Source organism: Lutjanus erythropterus, chromosome 16 (genome assembly GCF_056507025.1).
Source record: "Lutjanus erythropterus isolate fLutEry1 chromosome 16, fLutEry1.hap2, whole genome shotgun sequence".
In the NCBI taxonomy this organism is placed as follows: Eukaryota; Metazoa; Chordata; class Actinopteri; order Lutjaniformes; family Lutjanidae; genus Lutjanus; species Lutjanus erythropterus.
Window position 1 is genome coordinate 5501351 of NC_139332.1, and position 26869 is coordinate 5528219.

The following is a 26869-nucleotide window of genomic DNA, read 5'->3' on the forward strand; positions in this document are numbered from 1 at the left end:
TTCGCTCATTATTCTGAGGTAGAAAATTGGCAGTGGACTCAGCCATTTACTAACTGCTGTAGCGTTGTTGCAGATCTTAGTTTCATGAGTACAAGGTTACCATAATTAGTAGCAATGACAGCCCAAACTATAAAAACAAGACCCAAGTTCTAATCATCCAAAATTATACTTCAACTTACAATCAAGGTTTTTGTACAGACTTGATCTGCTTTTTATTCTTGGGCCTGCTATAAAAACTCTGTTCAGTAAAACTTGAGAGTATGTGTGATTTTTGTTTTTAAGCCCTGAATGGCTTATAATTGCTCAGTATGGACTAAAATAAACCAAATACAAAAATGTAACAAAGGAACCTAACCCTACTGCTGACGTAAGCATAATTTAGACTAGCTGAAGCAGCTTTCACCAGCTTCTACTTCTGACTTATATGTTTTGTAGTCTACACACACCAATTTCACCATCAACAAGTAAATGCAGCTTCCAAACTAGACTCTGAAGGCACTGACTGGAGTACCACATTCCTACATCTCCAGGCTTTGCATAGACTTCTTTGATCATTTCTAACTTTTCTTGGAAGTTAGATTCTGACGCAGTGACACCACTGATTCAACTACAGTAAACAGACACAAATTTTAATTGGTCTTCAAAGAAATACAGGAAAAAACAGTCTTTCATCATAAGAAAATGAGAAAAAAAAACCCTACAGAGCAGAGTCGCTGTACATAGCCGCATTTTCAAACAGATACTGAACAGAGTTGTTATCAGGAAATGATGATTAGCTGTCCATCACTGTGGCCTTGTAGGTTCAACATACCAGTGACATATTAACCTGTACAAAAAATGTTAGTGATTAAAAACAGTAAGGGTAGAGTGAACATTTAGGGAAAAGCTGATCAGAAGTGCTCAGAGCTAGAGGAAAAACAGGTAGGTGGATGAACCACAAAGGGGGTCCCTTAACAGAGCCGACTTAAAGTCATTTCTGGTCATGCTCAGGGCATCTACCAGGGAAATAAAGACATGTTCACATCAGCCACTTGTCCTTCTCCTTGTTGAAGTTCTCAGCCCACTGGCGCGTAAGCTCTAAGTAGTGGTCTGGTTGGTTGGGTTGGTAATCTAGGTACAAACGGGTCACTGTTTTCTTGGGTACAGCCTTCTCTATCTGTGTGCCTTCGTGCCATTGGTTAAAGGAAGTAATGGTGACGATTTCTGGTCTGACAGACAAAGCTGCCTGTAAGGATGTCTCGTAGTAACGTCCGTTAACCCGGTTTCTGGTGTTGTGGTTGTTCCATGGCCGGACAGCTGTGTCCACGTACCCTGGACCAACACTGGGAATAAATAGCAGATTGTTTGCGTCACAGAAGGTCTTGATGGCTTTCCAGTTCTGGTGGGATGAGCCAAAGGAGAAGCCGTTAGAGGCAAAATAGGTGTAGATACCATCAAACCCGCTAGCTTGGATGTCATGTTTGTGGCGCTCTTCAACAATGAGGGCGACGAAGACACCGTCGTAAGGGGTGCCTCTGATACTGTGGGAGCCTTTAGGCGTCAGAAGCTCGGCCCAGGACTCTGGTGGTGTCAGGTAGGAGTCATACACATAAAACAGAGGCAGGACTCGCCCAGTGCTGGACCTGAATCTGTAGAAGGCGCCATGTTTTCCATACCTGAGAAAACATAAGACAGAGGGAAAAAAGATGTTTCTATATGCACAAAGAAAAAGGTACTTTGGCTGTGTATGCACTGCAGTGCACAGTACAGCTTGGCTGAACTCAACCTGATGTGCTTTTGCAGGTACTTTTCCCAATTTTGTTTTCCACTACAGCTGGTTCCCCCTCAATGTAGGTGGGATTCTTAGCTCATTGTCATAGCAACACCATGTGAAACTGCTGGGACATCATCTTCAACTGTGACACAATTGTCTATGGGTTTTCCACTATAACCCCCACCTTTCAGATTAATATAATATATGATATATAATATTACTCAACTACAAGTGACAGTTGCTCAGTCAAAATTTTACTTGAGTTAAAGTACTAGAGTTCTTGCTTTTAAAAATACTTAAGTATTCAGAAGTACATGTTTTTTAATAATACTTAAGTATTCAAAACTACAAATTACAAAGTACATTTTCTAATATCAATACACGCTGTATTCTTTTCATGATGCATTTACAGAAGCTTGTAACTCTCTGAAACCATCTAATGATGCACTGATGCTTGTAGAACCACTCTGCTAAACAAAGTCTATAGAAACACCTATAAAAACTTCAGCATAGAAATACAATCAAAACCAAAAAGGACAGTTATTGTCATTTTCTGATGTAACTGTATTAAAATCACATCATAACATTAGATTGAAGATAACTGTAAGAAGAAGATTTCTTTCTGTCCTCAGAGGCAGTATATATACATGAATTATGATGTATTTTTCACCACGATAAAACAATCCAACTTTAAAAGCTACCTGGATTAATGAATAATTATAATAACATCTTGAGATTTAATTTTGTCTTTCTCCTGCCGTCACCATTACCGCTTTTTGTTTGAATGAAAGAGGGAGAGCTTGCTTGTTCTTGTTACAGAGAGTGCCTGGATGACGTATTTCCACTTTTACATCAATCCCATTTGAGAGGAACTACTGTGATTGGTTTTCTTTTGTGAGGAACACAGCATGTGACCAATTGCATTTTAGAAAAGAAAAAAACACCAACAGCTGACTTCAAAGCTTCATCGAAAAGTAACAACAACCTTCCTACAAATGTAGTGGAGTCAAAAGTACAATATTTGTTCTTGAAATGTAGTGGAGTGAAAGTAATAAGTTTCCAAAAAAAAAACAAATACTCAAATACTCAAGTAAAGTACAGATACTCAAAAAATGTATACATATGTATACATATGTATATATATATATATATATTGGGCATTGTATGCCTTCAATGACAGGATAGCTGAAGATGCGACAGGAAATGGGAAGAGAGAGTGGGGGAACGGTACACAGCAAAGGGTCATGGGTGAGAATTGAACCCACAGCTGCTGTAGAGGACCCACCAATTTGTGCATGTCTAAGGTGTCATGGTTTTTAGTTTTAGTTTAATCGCTCCCTCTTGTTTTTTAAGTGCTTGCTTTTCCTCTTGTTTTCTTTTGCTTTACTTCCTGTTTTGTCTTTTAGCCACCTTTTTTTTATTACTGATTAGTTTCATCTGTCCCTGATCAGCCTCCTTGTGTATTTATCCTGTGCCTTTCCCATCTTTCTTTACCAGTTTGTCTTTGTCCTATGTGTCGAATCCCCCAGCATCTTCCTAGTGTCTCCCAGTGTCCTTTCCAGTGGACTTTGGTTTTTGTCCCTCACCCTGTCAAATTTGTTTTCCTTCTTTGGAATTTACGTGGTTTAGACCTTTGCCTGCCTGACCAACCTGTAAGTCTTTTGTATATTGACTTTGTGAACTAATCTTCTGCACTGCACCAGCTCTGCCTCCAGAAGTCTGCATTTAGGTCTGTCCTCTTGTTTCTCTGCTACTCTACTTGACAAAGGTCTGTGCAGGCTGGCGAGACAGATATTAAGTGCAGTAAAAGGCTGCAGGCTCTGTCCACATTACCATTTTAAATGAGGGCAACAAGCTACATGCTAGTGATTAGTATAACAAGGAGTCAGTATGTTAGCCAAGCTAGAGGCCAAGGCTACCAGTCATCTAGTCAGTGGTCTAGTTTGTTTGATTGTAACTAAAGTTTCAAACTGAATGAAGCTTAAATGTCACATGTAGGACCTTTAATAGAGCTAAGATTTCACATTCAGAATATATTCATGTGCTGCTGAAACCATCAGCTCCTTTTCTCTCTGTCCAATTTTTGTTTCATTTTATACAGATGGTCGGCACAGTGGGTTTCCAAAAATATTGGCAGCAATTTAGTCCAAAAAATGCATTTAACTCAACGCACTCTAGGCTGGGCTTTGATTTGACTCCAGTCTTGTATCATTATAAACATGGCATCCCTGCGCCTCTTTATTCATGTTCCTAGTCACAGTGTGAGATCATGGGCTGATTTTTTTTTTTTTTTTTTATCAGACTACTACTGAATATCTTATTAGATGAAACACTATCTGATTAGCCTCCCAGTCTTTCTCCGTGTCTATCTCTTAAAGCTAACATATGTTATATGTTGCCTTAGTTATGGAAAAAGCTGAATATCATCAAATTTTATAAGAAAGACAAAGAGTCAGGTTGCCTTTGACACACATTAGACTGGTTAAAGTCAGAGCAGAAGGAACCTTCTGATCCATTACAGCAGGATCACAGGGGAGACATCTATATTTAACAAGCACCTTCCTCATCTTCCCTTATCAGACTTCATGTCTCAACAGATCTCTAGACTTCTAACGTCAGCAGCAGCCACTGATATGGAGAGCAGAACTCGACCTGATGCTCATCAAAAGGAAAAAAATCCAGCACAGAGGCAAGTGGGACTTACTTGTCAATAATGTATTTGATGTTGTCGTGCATGCTCTGGTCCGTCCGTCCCTTGTATGGCTGTATGTGAAAGGCCACCTGTGCAAAACACACGTGAGCACGGATGTTAACAAAGAGACATAAATCCACACAAACCTGAAAAACAGTGGGGTTATGCAGTGAAAGTGAACACTCAGTTGTTCATTATTCCAGTGTATTGTTTGTCTTGATGGACAGGCAACATTTTAATTTGAAGTCTGTGGACCTCGCTAATTATTTGGCCGTGCTTTCTGTGAAGCGCAGTGTTGACAGAGTGTGTCCACTCTGGCGGTACTTATTGTTCCACAGTGGTTTTGTGTGACTACTCAAATATCAAACTGCTTGACATTGACAGCATCATGCTCATTTGAAGGACCAATCCAAGCAAGTATAATGTCAATCAAAGGGGGGAAAAAAGGGTTTCATGAGAAGCTGAGTTTGGAATGTACTATATGTAGCTTCTATATTTACAGTAAGCTGTAAAGGATGTGTACTATAACATATTTTGGACTTGGGGACTCAGGTTTTCCTGTATCACAAAGCTGGCTCACTTTTAAGGGCCGCCTACACCAAGAAAGATTACTATAAAAATAACTATAATGGTACATGGTCACCTGTTTACCTGCATGCAACCAAAGCCTCAAATGTGATTGGTCAATACTTCTTGGACCACAAAAGGAAACCAGAATGCTTTTGATACCAAAATATTGCCCCTTGCCTACAGATTCTACATATGCTGATATCTGTTTATAGTGATTATTACCAGGTTAACTTCAGAGGATCAAAACCTGTCAACAGCCTGCCTATACTAACCAATCAGCTCACTGGAAAAAAAAAATCCTACAGGATCCCAACACAGACTAAAGTATGCTCACTTTATAATAAAATGACCAGTGACAAAGAGCAATAAATATCATTATACATCAGTAGAATGATTTTGCAGTTCCAGCTCTACTCTGATCTTAAAACAGAGCTTTTAACAAATGGAGGAATAGTTTACCACAAAAAACAATCACAAGTGAAACTGCATTTCAATTATTTTTAATTAAAAGATTCTTTCAACAGGATTCCTGACTCTTATTCTATCCCTGCATGTCAGAATAACAACTATTTCCTTTAAAAAATTAATCCACACTGTTAATTAGCTCCAGGGATTATAATTACAACATGTTGGTCTGGAAGACCTCATCAGACTACTTTTCTTCTCCTCTCTGTTTTAGCAGAACAAACACTGACATTTGAACCTTTTTATGTGCATCACTTACTCCTAATAATTTGTTCACCATTAGAGAACATGTAAAAATGATTCACTCTGTAGTGAGGACATGTATAATCATCCACATACTTATTTAAAGTCTGACTTTTAATAGGAAATAGGAAATGACTTCTAGTATTTCTTCAGCTTCCTATTAGAGCCCTCTCACCCTACGGTTTGCATGGTCCACGCCACAGTATGAGACAAACGAGGCCAGATGGAAACCAGAGGGAAGAAAATGTGTCTTTCAAAGTAATGTGCAAGAAAAAAAGTCATGTCACCATCAAGACAAGTCTAAATGGAAACAGAAACAAGACCAAGTGTGAAAAAAAAATAGGCTGGAGACAGATTGTGGTACTACAACCCTGACAGTGACAATTCGAGGAATTCTATAAAAATAGCTTTTTAAACTCTACTACTTTAGAACAGCTCTGACAAATTATGCATAAAACATCATGGTAGTTGGCGCTTGAAAAAGTGAAAGAGCACACTTCAGTCTCATCTTCATTCTTCTTTCATTCTACATGGATATGAGAAAATTTCAACCATAGATAGTCCTGAAGAGGACACATGACTGACAACTTTAATGGTTGAAATGTTGTCATTTATGTCCATGTACAATAAATAAAGAATGGGGAACAAGACAGATAACAGCTGGTATTATTCCTGTGTAAAGATAATTGTTGCCTAGCACCTACAAAGGCATTATGGATGTGTGTGGACAGGTATTACTCATGCTGTGGAGACCTAAATCTGTTTACACACTCACATTGTGGGGACTTGCCATCCTTGTGGGGACCAAACGTGAGTCTTCTGAAAATGTTAGGGTGACTCCCTTGTCATGGCTAGAGTTATGACTCAGGTTAGGGTTCAGGTTGGATTAGGGTTAGGCAAGCAGTTGTGGCTCTCAGCGACTGACAGTCTGACATACATTTAATAGCCTTAGCTCATACTGATTTATAGCTTCACATGACTTGAAATCTATCAAAATACATTGCTTTAAGTGCTAATACACACTCAGAGGCATTCACAAACTTATCCAATCCACTAGCTAACCTTGCTCATCACATAAAATTACACCTTGTGTTGTAGTAGCTGGAGTGTAGAGTGAGATTGTGCTGAATTTATTAATGTCTCCTTCATTCTCTTCCTCCTGATCTAACAAAGTGTGGGAGGTGTGGGCAGCTAACAGTCATCTACAGCTTGATAACTCACCAGAGCGCTGTACTGTGTTGTACTGCCTATGTCACAGCCATTTTTGGATTGATCAAGTCACATGTATATAGTATATGTATACATTTGAAATGTCAAATTGCACTTAAGGATCATGTTAAGGATCATGTACAACAATAACAGTGTGTTCTTAGTGTGGAGAAACATGTAATTAACCACGTAGCCAAATTTAAATTATTAAAAAATTGCTGATTATATAAAATTAGGTCTCAAAATCATGAAAAAATTATCAGTTTTCTGTGCTCTGAAATACTGGGGGCGTTTCTGCTCTGCTGCCTCAATGTCAAACACCACTACGACCTGAAAACAACTCATTATAACACTGCTTTACAGCACCACTAGTGGTTGAAAAGTCTCTTTAAGTTTGGTAAAAGGCACAACATTTTGCATAAAAGTAATTTAAAATCTGTAATTTCAGTGCATTTCTTTTTGCCTCTGTGCCTTTTCTTTCTTTTCAATACAGAATGAGTGAATGTGCTTCGATTCTTGCGTGGGCACTCGTGTGTGTGTGTGTGTATAAAAATAATCTTCCATTGGAGAGACACCTTGCTCCACGAGCCATCAGTCATCAAAAAGAAAGCAGGCAGGCAAACAGCGTCCTGTTTCTCTGGTTTAAAGATAGAAGGAAACAGAACCTAAGTTTAGCCCACAGGATGCTGAGGATTTCTTGAAAATGGAGCTGAAAGGGTGGAGGAGGAGGGAACGAGGGAAGCAGCAGATGCTCACCATCCCCACAGGCTTGTCCCGTATTGTCATCTCATCTGTCAGCACAATCAGGTGACCCACGATGACATCTACTTAACTCACCCAAGTGTGTCAGAAATTCTTTTTCTTACTTCTTCTAAGTAATCACAAATTCTTTAGAATTGGTACAAATCCTTATATGGAGGGGTTTGGGATTTTTACTCTGTAGCTATGCTGGAAAATATATTTTAAGAGATCAAACTCTTGGCTGTTAAACCTTGTGGCAGGCCAACCTTGCAGTGATTACATTTTTTATTGTTACATTGTTACATTTTTATTTAATGAATATGTCAAAAAAATAGAAAGCTTACTGGTGTGTTCACATAGAAAGTTAATTATTTTTTTTTTTATGTGTGAGTAGATTACATGCAAAGTTACACAAAGACGCAAATAAAATGTAACAAATGCACAAACATGCGAAATTTGGACATATGCATGAGTTGAAAATATTCAACTTGAGCAAAAAAAAAAAAAAAAAATAGCGTCTGTCAGCCAGGGAGCTTTGGGGGAGAGAGCTGGGGACAGTCTGGAGCTTCTGGAGGAAGAAACAGTCTCACTGATTTTGCTTTGGTGCAACTGTTTAAAACTTCGGGATTAAAAAGTGAATTTATCTTCACTCCCGCTTCTCAACTTGTCTGTAGCAGCGATCCAGGAGGAGTCACGGACCTGTCTACCAATGAGAGGAAAGCTCATAGTTTGTTCTTTAAACCTTTGGGTTTACAAAGTGGATTTATCTTCAGTCTCGCTTGTCGACCTGTCTGCAGCAGCGACCCACCAAGAAGTCAACCTCGCTCAACTGTTCATTGTGTGCTAGTTAGTGTCTCTGCCAATGTTGACTACTGACTGGAGAAGCAATGTATTTTTACGTCACTTCATGAACATACATAGAGCAGGGAATAAACATAAGAGACAGGAGGGACATAACAGAAAGAGTCTGGTGAATGCTGTCAGAGGCTGACACACTCAGAGACAGCTGGTTCCTGCCAGCTGGTGCTAACTGGCTGCTAGCCTGTTGCTCATCAGCTTGCAGCTACCTGTTTGGGGGCAAATAAATACACTAGTGCTTATAGCTGCAAATGTTCCCAAAATGATCTGGTGTTCAAACTTGCATGAGTAACATGAGACAAATATTTGCTTCACTTATGGTGTGCACAAGTGGTTTAGGAGTGTTTCTGCCTTTTTTAAACCAGGAGGTGAGACACAGGTCCTTATAGCTAACCCCTTTTGAGCCTGATTAAACCATGTTTTTGTAAAAAATCTTACAGAAATCTGGGACTTTAAAGGGACAACATTTTCATAAAATTTATTTTAAAACAAAGATGATTATATTGTCACAGGTTTATACCTATGTCAGCAGTAAGTATTGTTAGTTTTAGATTTTGAAGACATTTAAGACATTTTTAAATTGTTAGCTGGTACAAGAGTGTTTTCTGGCACAGAGCAAGTTTTAGAAATTAAAGAAATTAAAGCAAACCAAAACATTTCATTAGTTACATGTATTTTATATATATAAATTATTAAAGAATAAATTTTCACTGAATTCTTTTGACGATTTTTCCCTATTCTCAAGAACAGGTGTAATAATTAAAACTTAACAGAGTATTGGCTCATAATCGTTTTTAGATTTATGTGATCCAGAGGGATTTTATTCATATGCAGCTGACATTTTGTAGAGAAACTAAATGAAATCACCCAAACTGAGGGGTGTAAGTGATTTCACAGAGAACATTGTGTTATGTTCTTAGGCAGGAGTGATGGATACCTGCTGTTATCCAGGAAAGTCTGCGCGGTGCTTGTTTGCTTCAGTCACAAAGGAAAAAAAAGGTCTACTGCAGCTAAGCGGCAAACAGTAAGGCATTGACAGAGCTGTCGAGCCACAAACACCGAGCGCTCGACGCCCACTCCATCTTTCAAAAGAGGCTGCAAGGTCTTCCTAAACAGTTTCCATGGTAACGCGGTGGTGTTTGGCGCCCGGGCTCGGGGCTCGTCAGCCGTCTCGACCGGTTGGAAATCATGAAAGGCCAGCGAGGTAAGACGCTGCTCAATCTGTTCCTGTTTGGCTGAATAAACCGTGGATGGATGGATGGATGCGGATGAAGAATGCCTTGTTTGCTCAGATCCCCTCACGCTGTGTGATGCCGACACACTCCCATGTTTACATTAAGCCTCAGGTGTGTACTGTAGACGCTGCCGCAACAAACCCCCTGAACACTTCCTACCCATGTTTGGATTCTCCTCAGTTGGTGACAAACACTATCCTGAAGCAATGTTATATCATCATGTTGCTGTATGCTACATTAAATCAGCCAATTATGTAAACTGAGATGATAAATTCAAGAGTGCAGATGCAAAATATAATTATGAGAGAAAATCTCAAAATGGCACACAGTGTACCCAGAATAACTTGAAATCATTAGAAATCCTGCACTGTTGTCTGAGTTAACTGCACATAACACATCCACGTTTACCGTCCATCTAATCTGTGATAATTTATAGGAAAGAAACCTACAGGAGCAACACAGGCAAAAGGCTAATGTTGGCTACATCAGTTTCTCCCTGAACAGTTTAAAGACAAAATAATTTGAACTCTTTGTTTTTTGACAAGAACATTTTTCATTATAACCACAAGGTGTACAGTATGTTATCATAATGGGGCAAATGTTCTCATTATAATATGTCAGTTTGTAATTACAGCTACATGCTCTAAAAAGTTATCATGCACTGCCCTTCTGCACACTTTAGAAATCAGCCATATTCAGCTGAAGTGGGGTCATCAAAGTGTGAGATGTGCACATGTGTGGTGTCATAAACTAGTAATTATGGTAACATGACAATGAACACAGCATTTGGTACCTCTAAATCTTTTGTATGAATTTGTATTTTGAAACCAGGAGTGGGTGTTCATCTGCACTGCAGACAACATTTATAGTATTGATAGAATTCCTTACACATTAAGTAAGTGAATATGTTAAAGGTGCAATAATCATTTTAGTTTAAAACATTCAAAACTTGCTAAAATAAGTTGTTCAGTCCAAGTTTGGCTGTGTTCACCGGGAGGCCCCTGAACCTGGTTCCATTACTCGCTCGCTGCCAGCAGTCCCCCTGGACCTGCAGACCTCCTCCTCCTCCCAGTGGGCCAGTCTCCTGTGATGGTGCTGTGAACACCAGCACTCCCCTGGTGCTCTGAGCTTTCAATCTGGACAGAGGACTCCGGTCAGGGGTGGTGCCTTACATCTTGCATTACACAGATAGCCCCTTTCCATACACAGAGCTGGCCTGGCTTGACTGGGTTTGACTCGGCCTGTCAGCCCAGCAGGGCAGGGGTTTGCATTTCCATTACAACAGAACTACCCGTTTGAAGTTGTGTCTTTTAACTGAAGATGAGCTTGAGGAGGCTCAAGATAAGTGACCCTAACCATTCATGTATGTCTCTGGAATAAATACGCTGTTTCCTTAAAATTCTTCACAATAAAAGTTCTATGTTATTTCATTATTATATTATATATTTCATTATAAGACTTTTATTGTGAAGCAGGAACAGGAAATGTTTTCATTCGGGGTTTCATCAGCAGTAATTTGACACGATTCTGACACAGCTGAAAGCAAATATGAAACTGTAAAGAAATGCAGATACCATAAAGTTGAAACAGCGACATAGGAGAGAAGCTACCTTTATTTAACACAGAAAGATTCTGTTAGAAGCTACAAAAGTACTGAGAGCTGAACCTGTCTGCTCTCCTGCACACACGAGCTGAGTATCACAACGCTGGCTTGTTCGAGGGGGAGAGAGGAGGGTCATCGTGGCTTGGCCATGGCTGGTGAGATGTCAACGCAGCCCACTTAGAAGGCTGGTCAGGGTCAATTTGGCACTACTCCAGAGTAGGTCAATCTGGGGCGCAGCTCAGCATACTGAAAATGATAATGGAAATGCAATTGGGCACAGTACGGTGTGGCTTGGCATGGCCAAAACCACTGGTGGAAAAGGCCGAAGAGTGTTATGTGCCTGATCCCCTTTCTTCTCATCTCGCTTTGGGTTGTCTCGTCACTTTTTTGGATAAACTCCCAAACCGTAACCTAAAAAGTTGTTTATTAATCTAATTTTTGCCTTAACCTCAAGATTAAACATTTAAGAGACCTCACACCTAATCATAACTTCAAACAGAAATGTCTTGTTTTTTAATATTAACATGATCATTAATTTAAAATACACTTAGATTTTGGCTCCTTGTACTGCTGTATGGCTTTAAGATGAATTCTTAAATCAACCATCATAACGTCAAACTGGAAAATATAACTAAATCAGGGGTGTAGTGGTAAATACAGTAAAACAATATTTGTTTTCCCTCACTGATCAATACGGTTGATTCAAAAATCAGTGAGTAAACTCTCAGCCTCATTTTGAAGAGGTGGATAAACTCATCACAATACCCCTGAACTAAATTGTGCTAAAATTCATTGACAAGATGGACTAAATTATGCAAAAAAAAGTACTAAGATGTGGTCTGTCCTGATGTCAATGTAGTATTTTGTCCAAACGGCCTGACATGTCATGGCCACACCTCCTGTGATCTCCCAGTGTTTTCCTCTGTTGTCCCTCTCCTCCTGTGTTGTGGGTGTGGTCTTCCCTCCTCCATCTACTGGCTCCCAGCTCTGCTCGGCAACTGCTCATCATCAGCGATCAGCTCAGCTGTCCAGCATCACTCATCACCGCTGCTACAAAAGCCCTGCTCTACAACCAGCCATGGATTGTTTCTTCAGCTTCTTGTATGGTGCTATAGAACACGTCGAGTTTAGGAGTTGACAGATTTTTTGTGTTTCTGTGGACTCTTCTGTGCCAGTGGCTAACAGTGGCTTTTGCTTGTGCTTCAGGACCTCATCAGCCTGCCTGCCCGCCTGCTTGCCAGCTACCTTCCTATCCTTCAGCCATTCATCCACCCCAGTCAACCCCCTGCAGTAAAGAAATAAATCCTGTTACCTAACCTTGCCTCAATGTCTGTGTCCTGCATTTGGGTCCATTTACATAAAACCATAACATGACAAGACCTATAAACATCAAATAAATGTATCTGATATTGTATGTGTGTATTATTTAGTTGAGTTTGACTGACTTTCCAAGCTTTAGAAATACAACTAGCTAATATTTTCTTACTCAGTCCAACCTTTTTTGTGTACTTGGAGCTTGGGCTGAGATGGCCGGTACAAAAAGTTGTGTAATGGGTATAAATTATGTTTATATAAATTCACATGCACAGGTAAAAATTAACTTTTTGTATGCAGGTAGCAGGTGAGAACAATAATATGACCCATACAATGTAACAATATGTTTTTCCCTTAAAAGGTGAGCCTAGTCAGCTGGCAAGATTTTATTGTGAAGGTCTCCAACACCTACAACCTTTGACTGCACATCCTGCCAAACAGTGGAACGTCACTGTGACCGACTTGCTGACGGCTAAAACTGATTTCATTTAGGCAAAATTTGCCAGTAGAGGACACAAAAATTGTGGACGATTCATTGTCGAAGGTCAAGTCAGATGTTTCGAAGGATTTTGGTGCATTCAAAGACTGGAAGAATAATGTTGTCAGTGACTTTGCTGCTTGTAAAAACTTTCAAAAAGTTTAAGCTTTTGATAACTGCAAGTGAGGCTCGTCATCTCCATGGAAACACATCGACAGCTGCAGGAGCACAGGAACTGCACCAGTTGAGAACATAACTGAATGACAAGTAAGTGAGTGTGTATGTTTTATGTTCATGGGTTGGGTGCAGATTTGACTTTGCCCTCTGGGCAGACGCAAGCCAGCTCATAGGACCACTGGCTAGTTTATCAAGCTAACTAGTTAATGGCAGCTACAGCTTCCTTTAGCTTCTTTTTTAACATATATTACAAAATATGTTTAAAAATGTTGAAAAAAATAAGTCTTTATACACTTTCAAAATAAAGCCACAAAAACTGCTTGGCTAGGTTTAGGAAAATATCATGGTTTGAGTTAAAATAAATATGTTAGTTCCTTAAATTAACATGCATAAAGTACTTAGGAACAGAAACAGGTCACCCCAAAATCAAAAATACATATTTTCCCCTTGGCCTGTTGCGTTGTTCATCCAGCTAGATTTTTTTGGTGTGAGCTGCAGAGTTTTGGAGAGGTTTGCCTGCTTTCAATTAAAATGGAACTAGACTGCTCTATGCACCAAAAAATACATTTGAAAATTTATAAACCAGTGTCTCTTTCCAAAAGTCATGAACTGATTACTCAAGATAATCCACACATCTTCTTGTGAGCAGTTTCATGTGGACACTACTTTCTTTCAGCAGTAGATTCTGCTGGAACTACTTTATAATCATTGGAACCACTTTTCTTCTACTAGAAAGAAAGTAGTACCTGCATGAAAATGCTCACAACAAGGTCTGTCTTGAGTAACTGGGTCAAATTTTTGATAAGAGAAGAAGTGAATGTAGACATCTCTGTGGTCAGTATCTCCAAAACTCTGCTGAACAGGCTGGAGAGGATTGTTGTCAAAATGAGCGATTTTGTCATTAGAACGGGGCAGCTAGCATCCTGACATCAAAATTTCACTGAGCAAATGGGGTCAATCTATAGTTAATTAGCGAGGACGGATCACTGGAGGGGGTTATAGATCAGCCTGTGTCCTCCTGTCTGTCAGATGTGATGGTCTCAGCTGATGTCTGTGACACCAGTCATCTGGTTTGGATGGAATTTGGAAGAACAATCCTGCTTCACACCTCGCTTTGCCTTTGAATATCGACAGAGAAACTCGACCTGTGCCCAAAGCACCACATAAAATGACATGCAAGGGACACATATATGACATTCGCTGAGGAGATGCGCACACAGACACACAGAAACACACACATGACTGCTCACAAACACAGACTTCAGCCTGTATTTTGTCAGCGGCAGCTCTGGTGCTCTGAAACACTGAAGCATTAGCCCTCAGGTCAGCTGTGAGATACACACTGTTGTGTAAGTCTGACTGAGACACACAGAGAGACCCAGTTCTCAGTCTAAGACTTCCATATAAGGAGCATGAAAGTAGACTGAGGGAAAGCTCTTCTGTCCTCTTAATGCTGAATCTACAGTCTGCGCTTGTTTTGCCACTGCTGTCTCAAGCACCTTCAGCATCTTATGGCTTTATGATATCTGACCCCCTCGGTGCTGAAGTTGATATTGAATCTGTTAGATGGATTGGTGCAGTGAAAAAGAAAATCTACCCCAAAGCACTTCATCTTTTCATATTTAAAAACGGCTATTGGCTCAGCTGGGGAGGCGTCTGAAAGATTTTCATCTGTCTGCAACGTACAAATAAATGTCAGGTTTTGAGGTCAGAGCAATCGGAATTGAAGATGCAGCTCGGGCCCTCTGGGTAGGTACCAATTACTTCACTGTCAGGACCCTCAGTGGACCAGAATGCAATGCAGCTGCAAGACATGCTGCATTTTGAATAAAGGGCATGACACACTTTTTGTCAACTGGAGAAAACGCAGTCCTAAAACAACATTATGTAACTACCTTAAAATAACAGCTTTAAAATCATTTTGATGCTACACTGAACGGTGCCTTGTTCATCCCCGCTCTGCCCCCTGAACATCTGTTCTTGCAAAATGTAACTTGGATTACACACAAGAAGTATATAGTGCTTTATGGCACTGAGTCACACCAGTGCTCTCTTTGCAGAGAAAATGTTTTCTGGTTTTCTCTCTGATGTCCTCTGGCTGCTCTGCCTCAGACCTGTGATTTGTGGAGTTCCCTTGATGAAAAGATAGTGTGACTTGTTGTTAGGTGGTTAGCTCAGTTCAGGCTGGATTATTCTCCAAAATAGATGCTGACACCACTGACGCTTTCTGGAGTCTACCGACCCTTGTGCACTTAAGGTTGCAGAAAGTCTAATAAGGGCTTTAGCTGTGTAGCTGATGGGACTGTTAGCTGACCTGGACTGGTAGCTTGGAGCACTGGGTTGGGTTGGATTTCACTTGAGTTTTTTCCAATACCGGTGCTAAAATGATACAGCACTGATGCCTAAATAGTGCTGGAACTGAAGCTTTTTTCAAAAGGAAGCACAAAATGGTGGTTGATACAAACACATAAAATATGTTAACAGCTTCAGGTATACTTAAATATATAAATATAAATAAATACTAAAAGTGTAGCAAATTTACATAACAAATTCACATGACAAATAAAGACTAACCCGCCTAAATAAATCAACACAACACAACACAACAATTACAGTACTATAAACAGAAAAAATAAATAGACTGCTGTCATCATCATCAGTAGTCTCCTCATTATTGATATAAATGGCTAGTCATTATGACATGTCACATCTAATGTTTCATATCTATGCTCCCCATCTCTCAGTTTACAAGTATCTCATGTGGTCATGACTTTGCCATCCTGGGAAAAAATTGCACCCTATGTGTCGCCAGATGCTTCTCCCGTTTATGTACCATTGCCTTTAAATATTTGTTGGACATCCTGCCCTGGTGTTGGAATTTCTTTTAGCAGAATGCAGATTCACTTCAGATGGTTTAACACAGCATTTCAATCATGGGAACTATTTCAATACACAGCTCAGGTGTGTTGCACCAAAATGAGGCGCTGTAATCAGTGTTGTGATTCAGTCCGGTGAAGTATCCGGTTGGTTGTATGGGAACTGATGCCATGTTGGCACTCAATTTTGTTACCCAACCCTAGTGTTTACACGTCTTGAAAAGGAGCAGAGGTCTTCAGGTCAGCATTTAAGAGCAAAGTTTCCATCAAAATAGATCTGTGCTTATCTCTTGCTGTGAGCTTTGCACTGGTTGCCAGTTCCAAATGTCTTAATTGTGCTGACTTTTGAAGAAACAAAGAGCTTCTTAAGTCTCCAAAACAGAGTCTGTCTTGCTGCATTACTGTGTTATAACACACATGCTCATTGAATACGCTGGTAAAATCTAAATGTTTGACAATAAGTGCATTATAGAATAGCTTTCCTTAGCTTTCCACATTGCAGACTTTTATATCCCTTATGAATGACTCACTGTATCTAGTCAGGAGTGTAACCCATATCTGACACCATGTGAACTGACTCATGTCAAAAAGACAAAATTGACAAAAAAAGCTCACATCATGTATTTATCTCAGCATAATTAGGTTTGACTAGGTTGTCATTTCCACAAAATACTACTACAGCTCAACTCTGGCCAATTTTCTGTGCTGTCAAAAGTATAACAATGGAGATAAGACTTGCTTTTCGTCAAGTCAACATTCATAAATGATGATTTTAGCATTCTCCCGAGGCCATAGAGCTCAAATGAAGCATATATCCTGCAACCGACATGTCGGCTGCGTATCTCAGAATGTGATTCTTGTACCACACGTTTGTGTCGTCCAGATCAGAACTGACATGAATCGACATGAATCGACTTTCTGATTTTCACAGCGGCACAAAGAAATCAAATGGGAACATTTTAAGATGCAGTGAGAATGCATAAAGATGAAGATATGCTGCTCTCAGCTTTAACATTGAACTGTCACGGGCAAGTCATTCATTCAGTAAATCATCAGAAAGGAAAAACATACCGGTTGTCTCACCAGTTACCTTGATGCTGTGCCTGTGGGCTGCGTCCATGACAGCAGGAACCAGGTCCTCGGTGGGCTCCCCGTGGTCGTCTGCCACCCCGGGAGGATACCAGGACAACACCAGCACCCCTACAACATCACAGCAGGAATGTTTGGACTGATGTTAGAGGTTTAATCAATCAGCTAAGATCGATTATAAGTTAGCTTTTTGTTAGCTTTTTTTTTATGTGTCTGCACACAAATGAACTGAGGTTAGGTATTGAGATTAGCTTGCCTCTTAAGTTGCTAATCGAACTGTAAATGAACAGTCCCCTGAAGAGGAAGTCTGGATGTTTGTTCTTGGATACCCGCTGGGTCATTGTTAGACGATAGCTGATGGGTTCTGAGATTGCTATAGCCTATATTCACAGTCAACTAACTGAGATCATAGGTGTTGACAACCACCTGTATTTTGTTGTTGTAGGAATTTGAGGTTTTAGCAACCTGGTGGGTGTTTACATTCTACTACTTAAAAAGTGAAGACTTACTAGTTACTTTGTAGGCTGTTTCCAATATTTTCTAATGACTAAACTATACTTTTGGGTCAATAAATGAAGGATTCTGATTTGTTGATCAGTGGCAATGTGGAGAGGAGTTTTAAACCGTTTTACTGATCATCGTACAAACATATATTCTAAAAGTGAACTGCATAAATTAAATATGAAAAATCCAATCAATAAAAACAATTGAGAGACTTAATTTTTGATGCATGGGGTGGGGACATTAGGGGGACAGGCTATGCTCCTGGAGGAGTGTCAACACAAAACCACAGAAGTTTAATATGTGGAGCCAGTATTGCAAGAAGTATTACCTGCTGCAGCCGCCTCTATCTGGGCCATGTGTGACTCCAGCACCTTTGGGTCCCTGGAACTGTAGGGTCCCAGCTCGGGGTAAAAACTGGAGGCAATGTCTTCTGGAGGCGTGTGCCTTCCTTGGGCATGACTGGCTGCGATCTTGGGGTCCCAGTGTGGCACCAGCACATGATCCCAGTGGATGTACTTGTTGTCCATGCTCGGGGAGCCGTACCACAGGTAGTAGAAGATGTGGACATCATAGAAGATGCTGTAATCTCGGTCCGACCTGGTGAACACCACCTTGGTGTCGCTGCTGCCCATGTGGAACTGGCCCGGCGACACCGCCACGTCTTTTACGTCCAGCCGCCTCCTGTCAGACCTCTCCCCGATGAAGTCCATGCCGGGGGCCAGGTCGGAGAAGCCGTCGCTGGGCTTGAGCGTCCTGAGTCCCATCATGGCCCCGAAGATGAAGAGGGTGAAGAGGAACAGAGCCACGAGAGCTTTCCTGCGTAGCCGAGTCATGGTCGCTGTCCGCGGTGCTGCAGAGCGAGAGCCAGTCCAGCAGGCAGCAGCGCGGGAGGAACACGGCGTGAATTGGCAGGTAAAAGAAGAGAGTCACTGCAGCAGTTGGTGCATAATGGAGCCAGTTAAATGCACGATAACCAAAACAGTCTCATTTCACTTCCATCAACTCGACCTGAGGGAATCCTGCACTATAACGCTTCACTACATCGCCTCCTGTTCGCCTGCGCACAGCCATGTTAATCACGTCGGCTTTATTATTCCTCCATCTCTTCCTCTTCGCCAGAAAAGTGAAAATTACTCCACTTATCCCTCATGTCTCTTCAGAAAACATTCAGTCTGATCACAGCTCGAATAAAGCAGGTCTGGTTACCTTCCATCCGATGGTTTGTTCGCACTGTCCGTCTCATTCCTCCATCGAGCTGTTGCAGCTGCTCCTCCTGTCATCCCATCGTTATTACAACACATCACATCTGTTTCCTGGAAACCTTCATCTTCTCTTCAGTAACTAGAAGCAGAAGCCCTGCGTGAGATAAACACTGTTTTAACTGAAGGTTCGTGCTAGACGAGAGAATGGAACATTTGTTTCTGTGATGCGAGCAGCAGGGAGGAGGGATTATCTCCAACAGGAGCGATGTATGAGGGGCGATTAATGCCACAAGAGAAGCAGGAGATGGAGCTGCAGCCTAACTGTTGGGATTAAAGTGATGGTTGACCACAAAATCAAATGATATATTTTTTCCTCTTACCAGTAGCGCTATTTATCCATCCTGATAGTTTTGGTGTGAGTTGGAGAGTTGTGGAGATATCGGCCTTAGAGGTTCCTGCCCTTTCTACATGATAGAGAGGCAAAGTCACTCACCTTCCGGTGGATCATCATGGGACCAACTGTACTGTAGCCAATGACAAGAGACAAATAAATAAAGTCAAGAATGGTGCTGTTTGTCGTAAAACTGTTGTATCAGACTGAAAACATGTAATTAGGAAGACTACACACCTAATGGTCACGCTGTGATGTCATGACTTTCTCCCTTTCAAAGCTAACATTAGCCAATGAAGCTATGATGTCTGTGCATTTTTGTTTTGGGGTGTAGTCACACAACAGTGGAGATAACATTACAAAGGATGGCAATGTTGGTGCTGATGACATATTGTGCGAGATGACAGATGTAGTTTACTGAGCTGTTTCAAACAAAACTACACAAAACTACAACAAATCAATGACAAACTGTGACACAAGTTACAATTCAAATGAGAACAAAAAATCATTTGTCTCTTGCCATAGACTGCTGTTCTCATTTTTTCCAAAGTAAGATCCCATTAGACACCTCAGGAGGGGTGTAACGTTGCCTCACTACAATAGAACTAGATGGCGCTCATGATGTAAAAGTTTCTGTATGGTAGGTTACCTGTGTTGTTGCTAGCTAAGCTATCGCTAGCAGCTTAGAGAGGCTGAGAGGCTATCTGGTGTGTCAATGAGGAGCTGTAACCCTGCTGTTCATCATTGTATGATTATTGAGGGGAAGAATGCAGTCTGATGGTATGTCTACAGCTCCAAAATTGAAAAAAATGAGAGGGTTTGTAAAAAAAATAGCATAAACTCCCTTGAATGATGCATCTTGATGAGCACGTATTTGAAAATAGCTCCCACTCCCACTCATGGCAGGTGGACCCAGCCACCCAACTCTTGACTCTATGTCAGTATTGTCCTTACAATATTAAGGATGATTCAAAAGAGCAGGTGGTGTTTTGACCAAGTGTAAACCAATCATGACGTCAGCCACTGGTTTTTGGACAACCATTTTGAAGTCTTACTTTCTAACCATATCGTGCATCCCTAACCACAATACAGTAAAATAATTTCCAGCTCCAAACACACGTTTAAGTGTGCCGTACTTCTTTTGTTACCATGTGCTGTCACTGTGGCACTAATCACCCCTCATATAGGCTTGTTTTTTTGTTGAAAATGTGATGCCTTTAGTCTCACAGATGCTCCTAAGTTAACTGCAACAATTTACTTTAATCTGAAGGAAGGAAAGAAACAATTTTCTTCTTTAAGGTTGATGTTTCATTAACTCAGACTAAGTGTCATTAATTTTAAGGATTGTCTACACATCATGTACCTCTGTCATACAACAAAGAAACACATGAGCTATCAAAAGGATTATGGACACCGTTGTGTCAACAGTCACTATTAATACTTAGGCTCAATTTCTGTTGATGCTGTAAAACAGAGCTGAGAAGTGAGGTGTTTTTTGAACTCATCTTCTACAATATAAAGCAGCTTACAGTAACAGCTCAGTTCAAACCAACCTGTATTGAATAATGTAGGCAGAGTAAAGAACAAAACATGACTATTAGAATGAGTTTTTACCCAGTGGAACAGAATAGAGGCCCTTGAGCAACAGCCCACAAAGAAATATTTTTAGCATAAAACACATGATACATTTTTAGCTCGGATTGCTTCAGTAAGAGCTGAATCCCTAATGTGTCTGAGTTTCTGCTCTGGCTCTGCACAGTCATTATCATCATAAAGACATGAATAGTAGCTTGTTTTATGTGAAAGTGCTCTTTGTCTGGTGATTTAGGATCAGCATTTTCTGCTGTACTGGCTGTAGTATATAATGCACACATGTTTTTTTGGAGTATGTATGAATCAGACTGGTATTATTGCTTTTATTGTGGTGTTGATGGTCTCAGAGAATACATGTGTGAGGTGACACCTAGTGGGAAAAATGAAATAGTGCATCTATTACTTACAGCCTGGTGAGTGTAGCTGCAAGTCCCTGTGGACAAAACTGGCCATTATCTCCCAGCAGTCTCTGAGAGCAGGTTACCATCTCTGCATGGACTGCATGTCCAAATGTCACCTGTAGAGGGTGTCTCTGTATTTGAAATAGAATAAATTACAGTCCACCTTACTTTGACATGAATGTTTTTGCCAAGAAAATCCACCACTTGGCCAATGGATCATTTTCAATTTCAAACAATTACATTGTGATTAGATTATAACATTTCATATACTATATTTACACTCTAAAATCTGACAAGTTGATCTTTTTTTTTTTAAATGGAGCCCTGAAAAAGATGAATAAATATAACTATTAGTCTGAAATTATGTGTACTTTATGTCCACTAGTTAAGTGTGTGTGTATGTTTAAATATTATTTGTATTTACAGAATTGTGAAGTTGCTCCAAATTAAAAATGGCAAGTGTAATTAATTTAATTAAAGTATAAGTATTTGTCAATGATAATCAAACATTAGTAAACATTTAATAAATTGTTTGTAAAACATCTATAATCATCACATAGATAAACAGACCAGATATTTGTGACATGTTATGATTAATAAGCACCTCCTAAATTGTCTATAAACATAACGCATGGCCATTATAAACTTGCAACTGATGATTATAACACTTTGTTAAATTGTTAATAACTACTCTGTAAACATTCAGATAAATAGTTAATAATTAGACAATGATTAATAATTGATTTGTAAACAGTCTTTAAAGATAATCTGGATGGTTGTTGTAAAGCTGAAACTGATGCTTATAAAATAGTCCATAATGATATATTTACTGTCTTAATTGCAGATATTGCCTCATTGTTAAAGGGGCAGTTCACCCCCAAATCAAAAATACATATTTTTCCTCTGGCCTGTATTGCAAATTTATCCATCTAGATAGTTTTGGTGTGAGCTGCAGAGAGATTTGGGAGAAATCAGCTTGTGGTGCTAGTGCAAGAAAATACATTCGAAAAATTCAAAACAAGCGCCTTCCCAGAAATCATGACGCAGTTACTCAAGATAATCCACACACCTTGCTGTGAGCAGTTTCAGGTTGGAACCATTTTCTGTCTAGTAGAAATTAAAGTAGTTAGTTTTGCCGCTTTTAGCCCCACAAGCCTTTTAGTCCCATTATAATGGAGAGAAGACAGACATCTCTACAGCTGATATCTCAAAAACTCTGCAGCTCACACCAAAACAGTATAACACTACAGGCCAGGTGAAAAATATGCATTGTGGTAAATAGTATATTATACATGAATTTGAGTATACCATGTGAGGGTTTCCATCTTAAAATTAAAAGTGTTCTTAGCTGCAGTGGAGACAGAGGTTTTTATTTTTTATTTTTTGATATCCTGACAGACAAAGTACTAAAACATCATTCATTATCACATTACTTGGTAGACATTTAAACCCCAATGACATCTGATAAAACAGTGTTATTCAACTATACTGTACTGTATGTTAAGGAATTATTTAGTTTTTCTTTTCCAGTTAATTATTCCTCCATGCTTTAATTAATCTGCATTTCATACAGCCACTGTACCCACAGTATATGCAATTTATGTTGCATCTTTTTAATGAATATGAGATGGACTCACTGATTAAACAGTGAGTTATTCCAAGATATTCCACAGATCTGCTAATTGGTCATGGATCAACCTCATGCCTAATCTTTGAAAGACTTTTGGCCTTTATCAACAACATTATCTTCCTAAAACATGAATGACTTGTGCTGCAAATACTTTAAGCGTTAGACATGAGATGTCAGTCACATCACAAAAGGAAGCCTTTGCTTTGTTAGTCGAGCTGTCCCTGGTGCTGAAACACTCCTCTGTTGCTTACAGCTCTCGAACCCTTTGTGTGTGTAAACCACTAATGAGTTTATACACGAGCAGAGCTTTGTCTGTTGTTTGTCGCTTCCTTTCAACAATTTCTATACACCTGTAGTTAATTGTATTAGTGCTAATTAGGCAGCAAATCCCAGCAGCAGGTCATTATTTCAACATCAAACTCTCATTTTTGTCATTTTACGCACGGCCCTGTCACCAGATGCTTCTGTTAACCATATCATCAGTATCAAACACTAAGAATGGATTCTATTGGCCTTCTTTCCCTCCTACACAGTGTCTATATGAAGTCAACTTTGAGTCAAAGAAAATGTTTATGAAACCAGAAACATCAAACCCCAAAAGTAGCCGTTTCCTTGTATTACACATGCAGAAGACTTAATTAACTTAATAACATAATTGTGTCATCTTAAAATTTGATGATGTAGGTCCTTCTGCCTTCATTAGTGTACAGTGTAAACATGATGGGAGAGCTCACACAGCCTTGTGATACTGCAATAGTACAATCTTTGACCTCATAGACGAAGGCACTGACTTTTACCTGTTGGGACCCTTTCGTCAAGAAAAGAATAAAAACTATTTGATAATAGTAACATTTACATGCATGTCATTTAACTTCAGCGAGCTGCAGTAGATATGGATGTGGATTAATCCGCTGCTGAAAAAAGTCCCGTAGAAATGCATTGTTTCCCCCTGTTGTTAAAATCATCAACTCATAATTGGTTGTGGTCTTTTCATGGGTTTTTGTAACAATGAGAAGAATATAGAATAACACTAACCTAATGCTGCATTACATTGTAATACACCTAACGACACATCAGTGTGGCATCGCACACAGTGAACAGCAAGGAGATTTACCTTTTCATCATTTTTGGCCATATGTAGTGTGTTTTTTGTTGTGAAACGTGCTGTAACAACTTTTTAGTTGGTGTTCCCATTTCCGTTCAGTTGGCTTGTGCCTGATAGAAGACTCTGCAATCATGTGGTACCATCCTGCTCCTCCTTCCTCTTTTTTAGTGGCCTAATCAGCTACTGTAGAAGCATGTGAAGTTCATAGACTTGTCATACAAACATCAGCTTGGCATATGCTCCCCGCCAGCATTAGACGGATTAAAAACAGATATTCCTTCAAAAAGACTTCAGACATCGGGAATTCCCACTTTGAGTTGCAATCGAATGCAGCGTTATACTTAAAGTCACTATGTGTGGGATTAGAACCAGTTTTCAAATTGGCGCCACCTGGTGGTAGTGTCAGGAGTCACCCTGTGATAAATAAATGCATGTTCCCAGTGAGATGGACTAAAGGAACACACATGCAGCACAAGTTTTCATCTGAATAGTTTAATTTATGCTAACAGTTATTTGACAGATGTCATAAAAATCACACACACTGTAGCTTTAAAATCCACCTTATTGGAAATAAAAATGAGTCTGTTTTCTGTTTCTCTTGCCAGCAAGAATCAAAATCACAACCCCCCAAAACATCTTGTCATATTCCAGGCAGGTACTTTATTCGCTTAAGAAGGATTCAGCATGTCATTGTTGCCTGCTTGGCCCTGACGTAGCCCGCAGCAAGCTTTCCTACCGAGAAGCTTGTTGTGGGAGGGATATCTGTCACAACATGGCAGCACATTATAGATTTGTTATTGATCAGGGTTATTGATTTATTTCCCTCTGGAGGAGAGGTGAAAGGTGAGCTGACAGGCGTCCCATGGGACCGCTGCTTATTTTCCCCCCTCTGCGATACACAAGGGCCCGGCCAGTCATTCGTAAAGTGTGTTTTAAGGCATACATCATGACATACACAACATAAATACTGCAAAATCTGAATATGTGCAATCTAGACACACGTTCTGGTGTTTAAGAACCTAATCTTACAGTGACTTAACAGCTTGTGTGTGTGTGTGTGTGTGTGTGTGTGTTTTGATTCAGTGATGGCTGCTGAATGAGCACGTGCCAAGGCTTTGTTCCCACAAGCCCCTCTGGGTGACCTGGGTCACCTCATGGTGGCCTGTTTTGTTGCACAGCAGCCGGTGGGCCTTTCCATTTCCATGGTGACTTTCAGAGGGCCTCTGGATGGACTATTAAATGCATGAATGGAGGTGGTCATTTGGTTTTCATCAGGAAAAAACTCTCTCTCACACACACGTAGACTTTCGCTGGGACCCGTCAGTGACATAATGCTTTCCCCAGCTTCTTACACTAACCTACCAATGACAACGAGGCAACTAATCTAAACCCAATGCTAACCCACACCCAAAAAGTCTTCACCCTCAAACAGCACTTTAAATTTTTAAATTTTTGTCCCCCACAGAGATGGTTGGACCCCACAAGCTGAGTGCAGACACACTCACACGAAATGTTACTGCACTGGGAATACACCTTCTGAGGTCTCACCTATCCATAAAGAGAATGTTATAAATATAGACCTTATGGTTGTGGAGATATTAATGATTTCATTTTGGTCTGTTTAGGCAAGCCAGGCCTCCAAAGTACCATAGGGCTATTAAATGGAATCTTTTATGATTTTCTTTACTATCTGGCATAAAATGTTAAAATGTTGGATGTCCATTTTAAACATGGCCAAAGTGTCAAATAATGAGGTAAACATATGTAGAAGTAACTGCCCTAAATGCAATGTTTCAATGTTTTTTTCTATTTTGGACAACTTGACACGACCAGCTGATGTTGACCTGTTGTTGTCTCTTTATATGGTCATCTGTGCCAGGCACAGCGCAGCGAACACCTACCAACTTGGATGGTCTTCGCTTGAGCACTCTGCTCAAGATGATGCTGTTGTTCAACTCTCTGTGATTTACAGAGGTTCTGATGGAAAGGTTGTTGCTAATGTCGCTAATCACTACAGCTAGTTAGCTCTGCACTCCCCCAGTGTTTGAGCTCCCAGTCCAGGCAGAGACACAAATAAAACTAAGCTAACTTGCGAAAGTGGCCAGAGCAGCCAATAGCTGCCCACAAATAAACCTTTGTCCTTCAGGAAATTCGCAGAAAGTTGAGGCAGAGAAACCGAAGGACATCAGAGAGAAAACCAGAAAAGATTTTACACATAAAATATTATCCAGTTTCACCAAAATTAGTAATAAAATTATTGAGATGCGTGCTTGTGTACAGAAATCAATCCCCAGAAACACTCTGCTTCAGTTGGCTCTATCATTTTCCAACCCAATCTTTCTCCCATTTGCAGCCTGATGTACTGTAGTTTTGCATAGCCTGACCAATCTCTAACTTATCTGGCTAAAGTTAACTGCCAACGACATATTAAATATATCTGGCAATCAAAAATTGAGGCAGAGAAGCTGGAGGATATCACAGGGAAGACCAGAAAATGTTCATAAAAAATATTACCCTGTTTCACTCAGATCAGTGCATAAAGTTGTACTGTTGGCCAATCAGAAGAAAGTGGAGGGCAGCCTTAAAGAGACAGGAGCTTAAATAACTTGTTTGAGATAGAGGGTGAACAGAGGGGCTGCGTAATGGACCAGTACAAGATAAATAAAGATGTTTTTGGAATGTGAGTCATGTAAAGCTACTTTAGTGGAACCACAGAATGAAAACATAGAGCTGGAAATGA

The 26869-nt window shown here is 40.1% G+C and overlaps 1 protein-coding gene across 2 annotated transcripts; it reads right to left on the reverse strand.

Annotated features, from left to right (window-relative positions):
- Nucleotides 1-608: 608 nt before the first annotated feature.
- maneal (mannosidase endo-alpha like) lies at nucleotides 609-19258 on the reverse strand. 2 transcript variants are annotated; one of them, XM_084739823.1, is made up of 5 exons: nucleotides 18136-19258; nucleotides 17305-17414; nucleotides 4458-4534; nucleotides 1432-1655; nucleotides 609-1322 (listed from the first exon to the last, which is right to left on the reverse strand). In XM_084739823.1, the coding sequence occupies exons 1-5, from the start codon at nucleotides 18638-18640 to the stop codon at nucleotides 1153-1155; spliced, it is 1086 nt and encodes a 361-aa protein (XP_084595949.1). In that variant the 5' UTR covers nucleotides 18641-19258; the 3' UTR covers nucleotides 609-1152. The 2 variants fall into 2 exon arrangements, with proteins under 2 accessions (XP_084595949.1, XP_084595948.1); XM_084739822.1 differs by having other exon boundaries at nucleotides 609-1655.
- Nucleotides 19259-26869: the final 7611 nt, after the last annotated feature.

Coding starts and splice junctions, on each gene's coding strand:
- maneal (XM_084739822.1), bottom strand. CDS start 18,640: ATGACTCGGCTACGCAGGAAAGCTCTCGTGGCTCTGTTCCTCTTCACC. Junction 4,535..17,304: donor CCCACAGGCACAGCATCAAG/GTAACTGGTGAG, acceptor TGTTTTGCACAG/GTGGCCTTTCACATACAGCC. Junction 1,656..4,457: donor ATCAAATACATTATTGACAA/GTAAGTCCCACT, acceptor ATGTTTTCTCAG/GTATGGAAAACATGGCGCCT.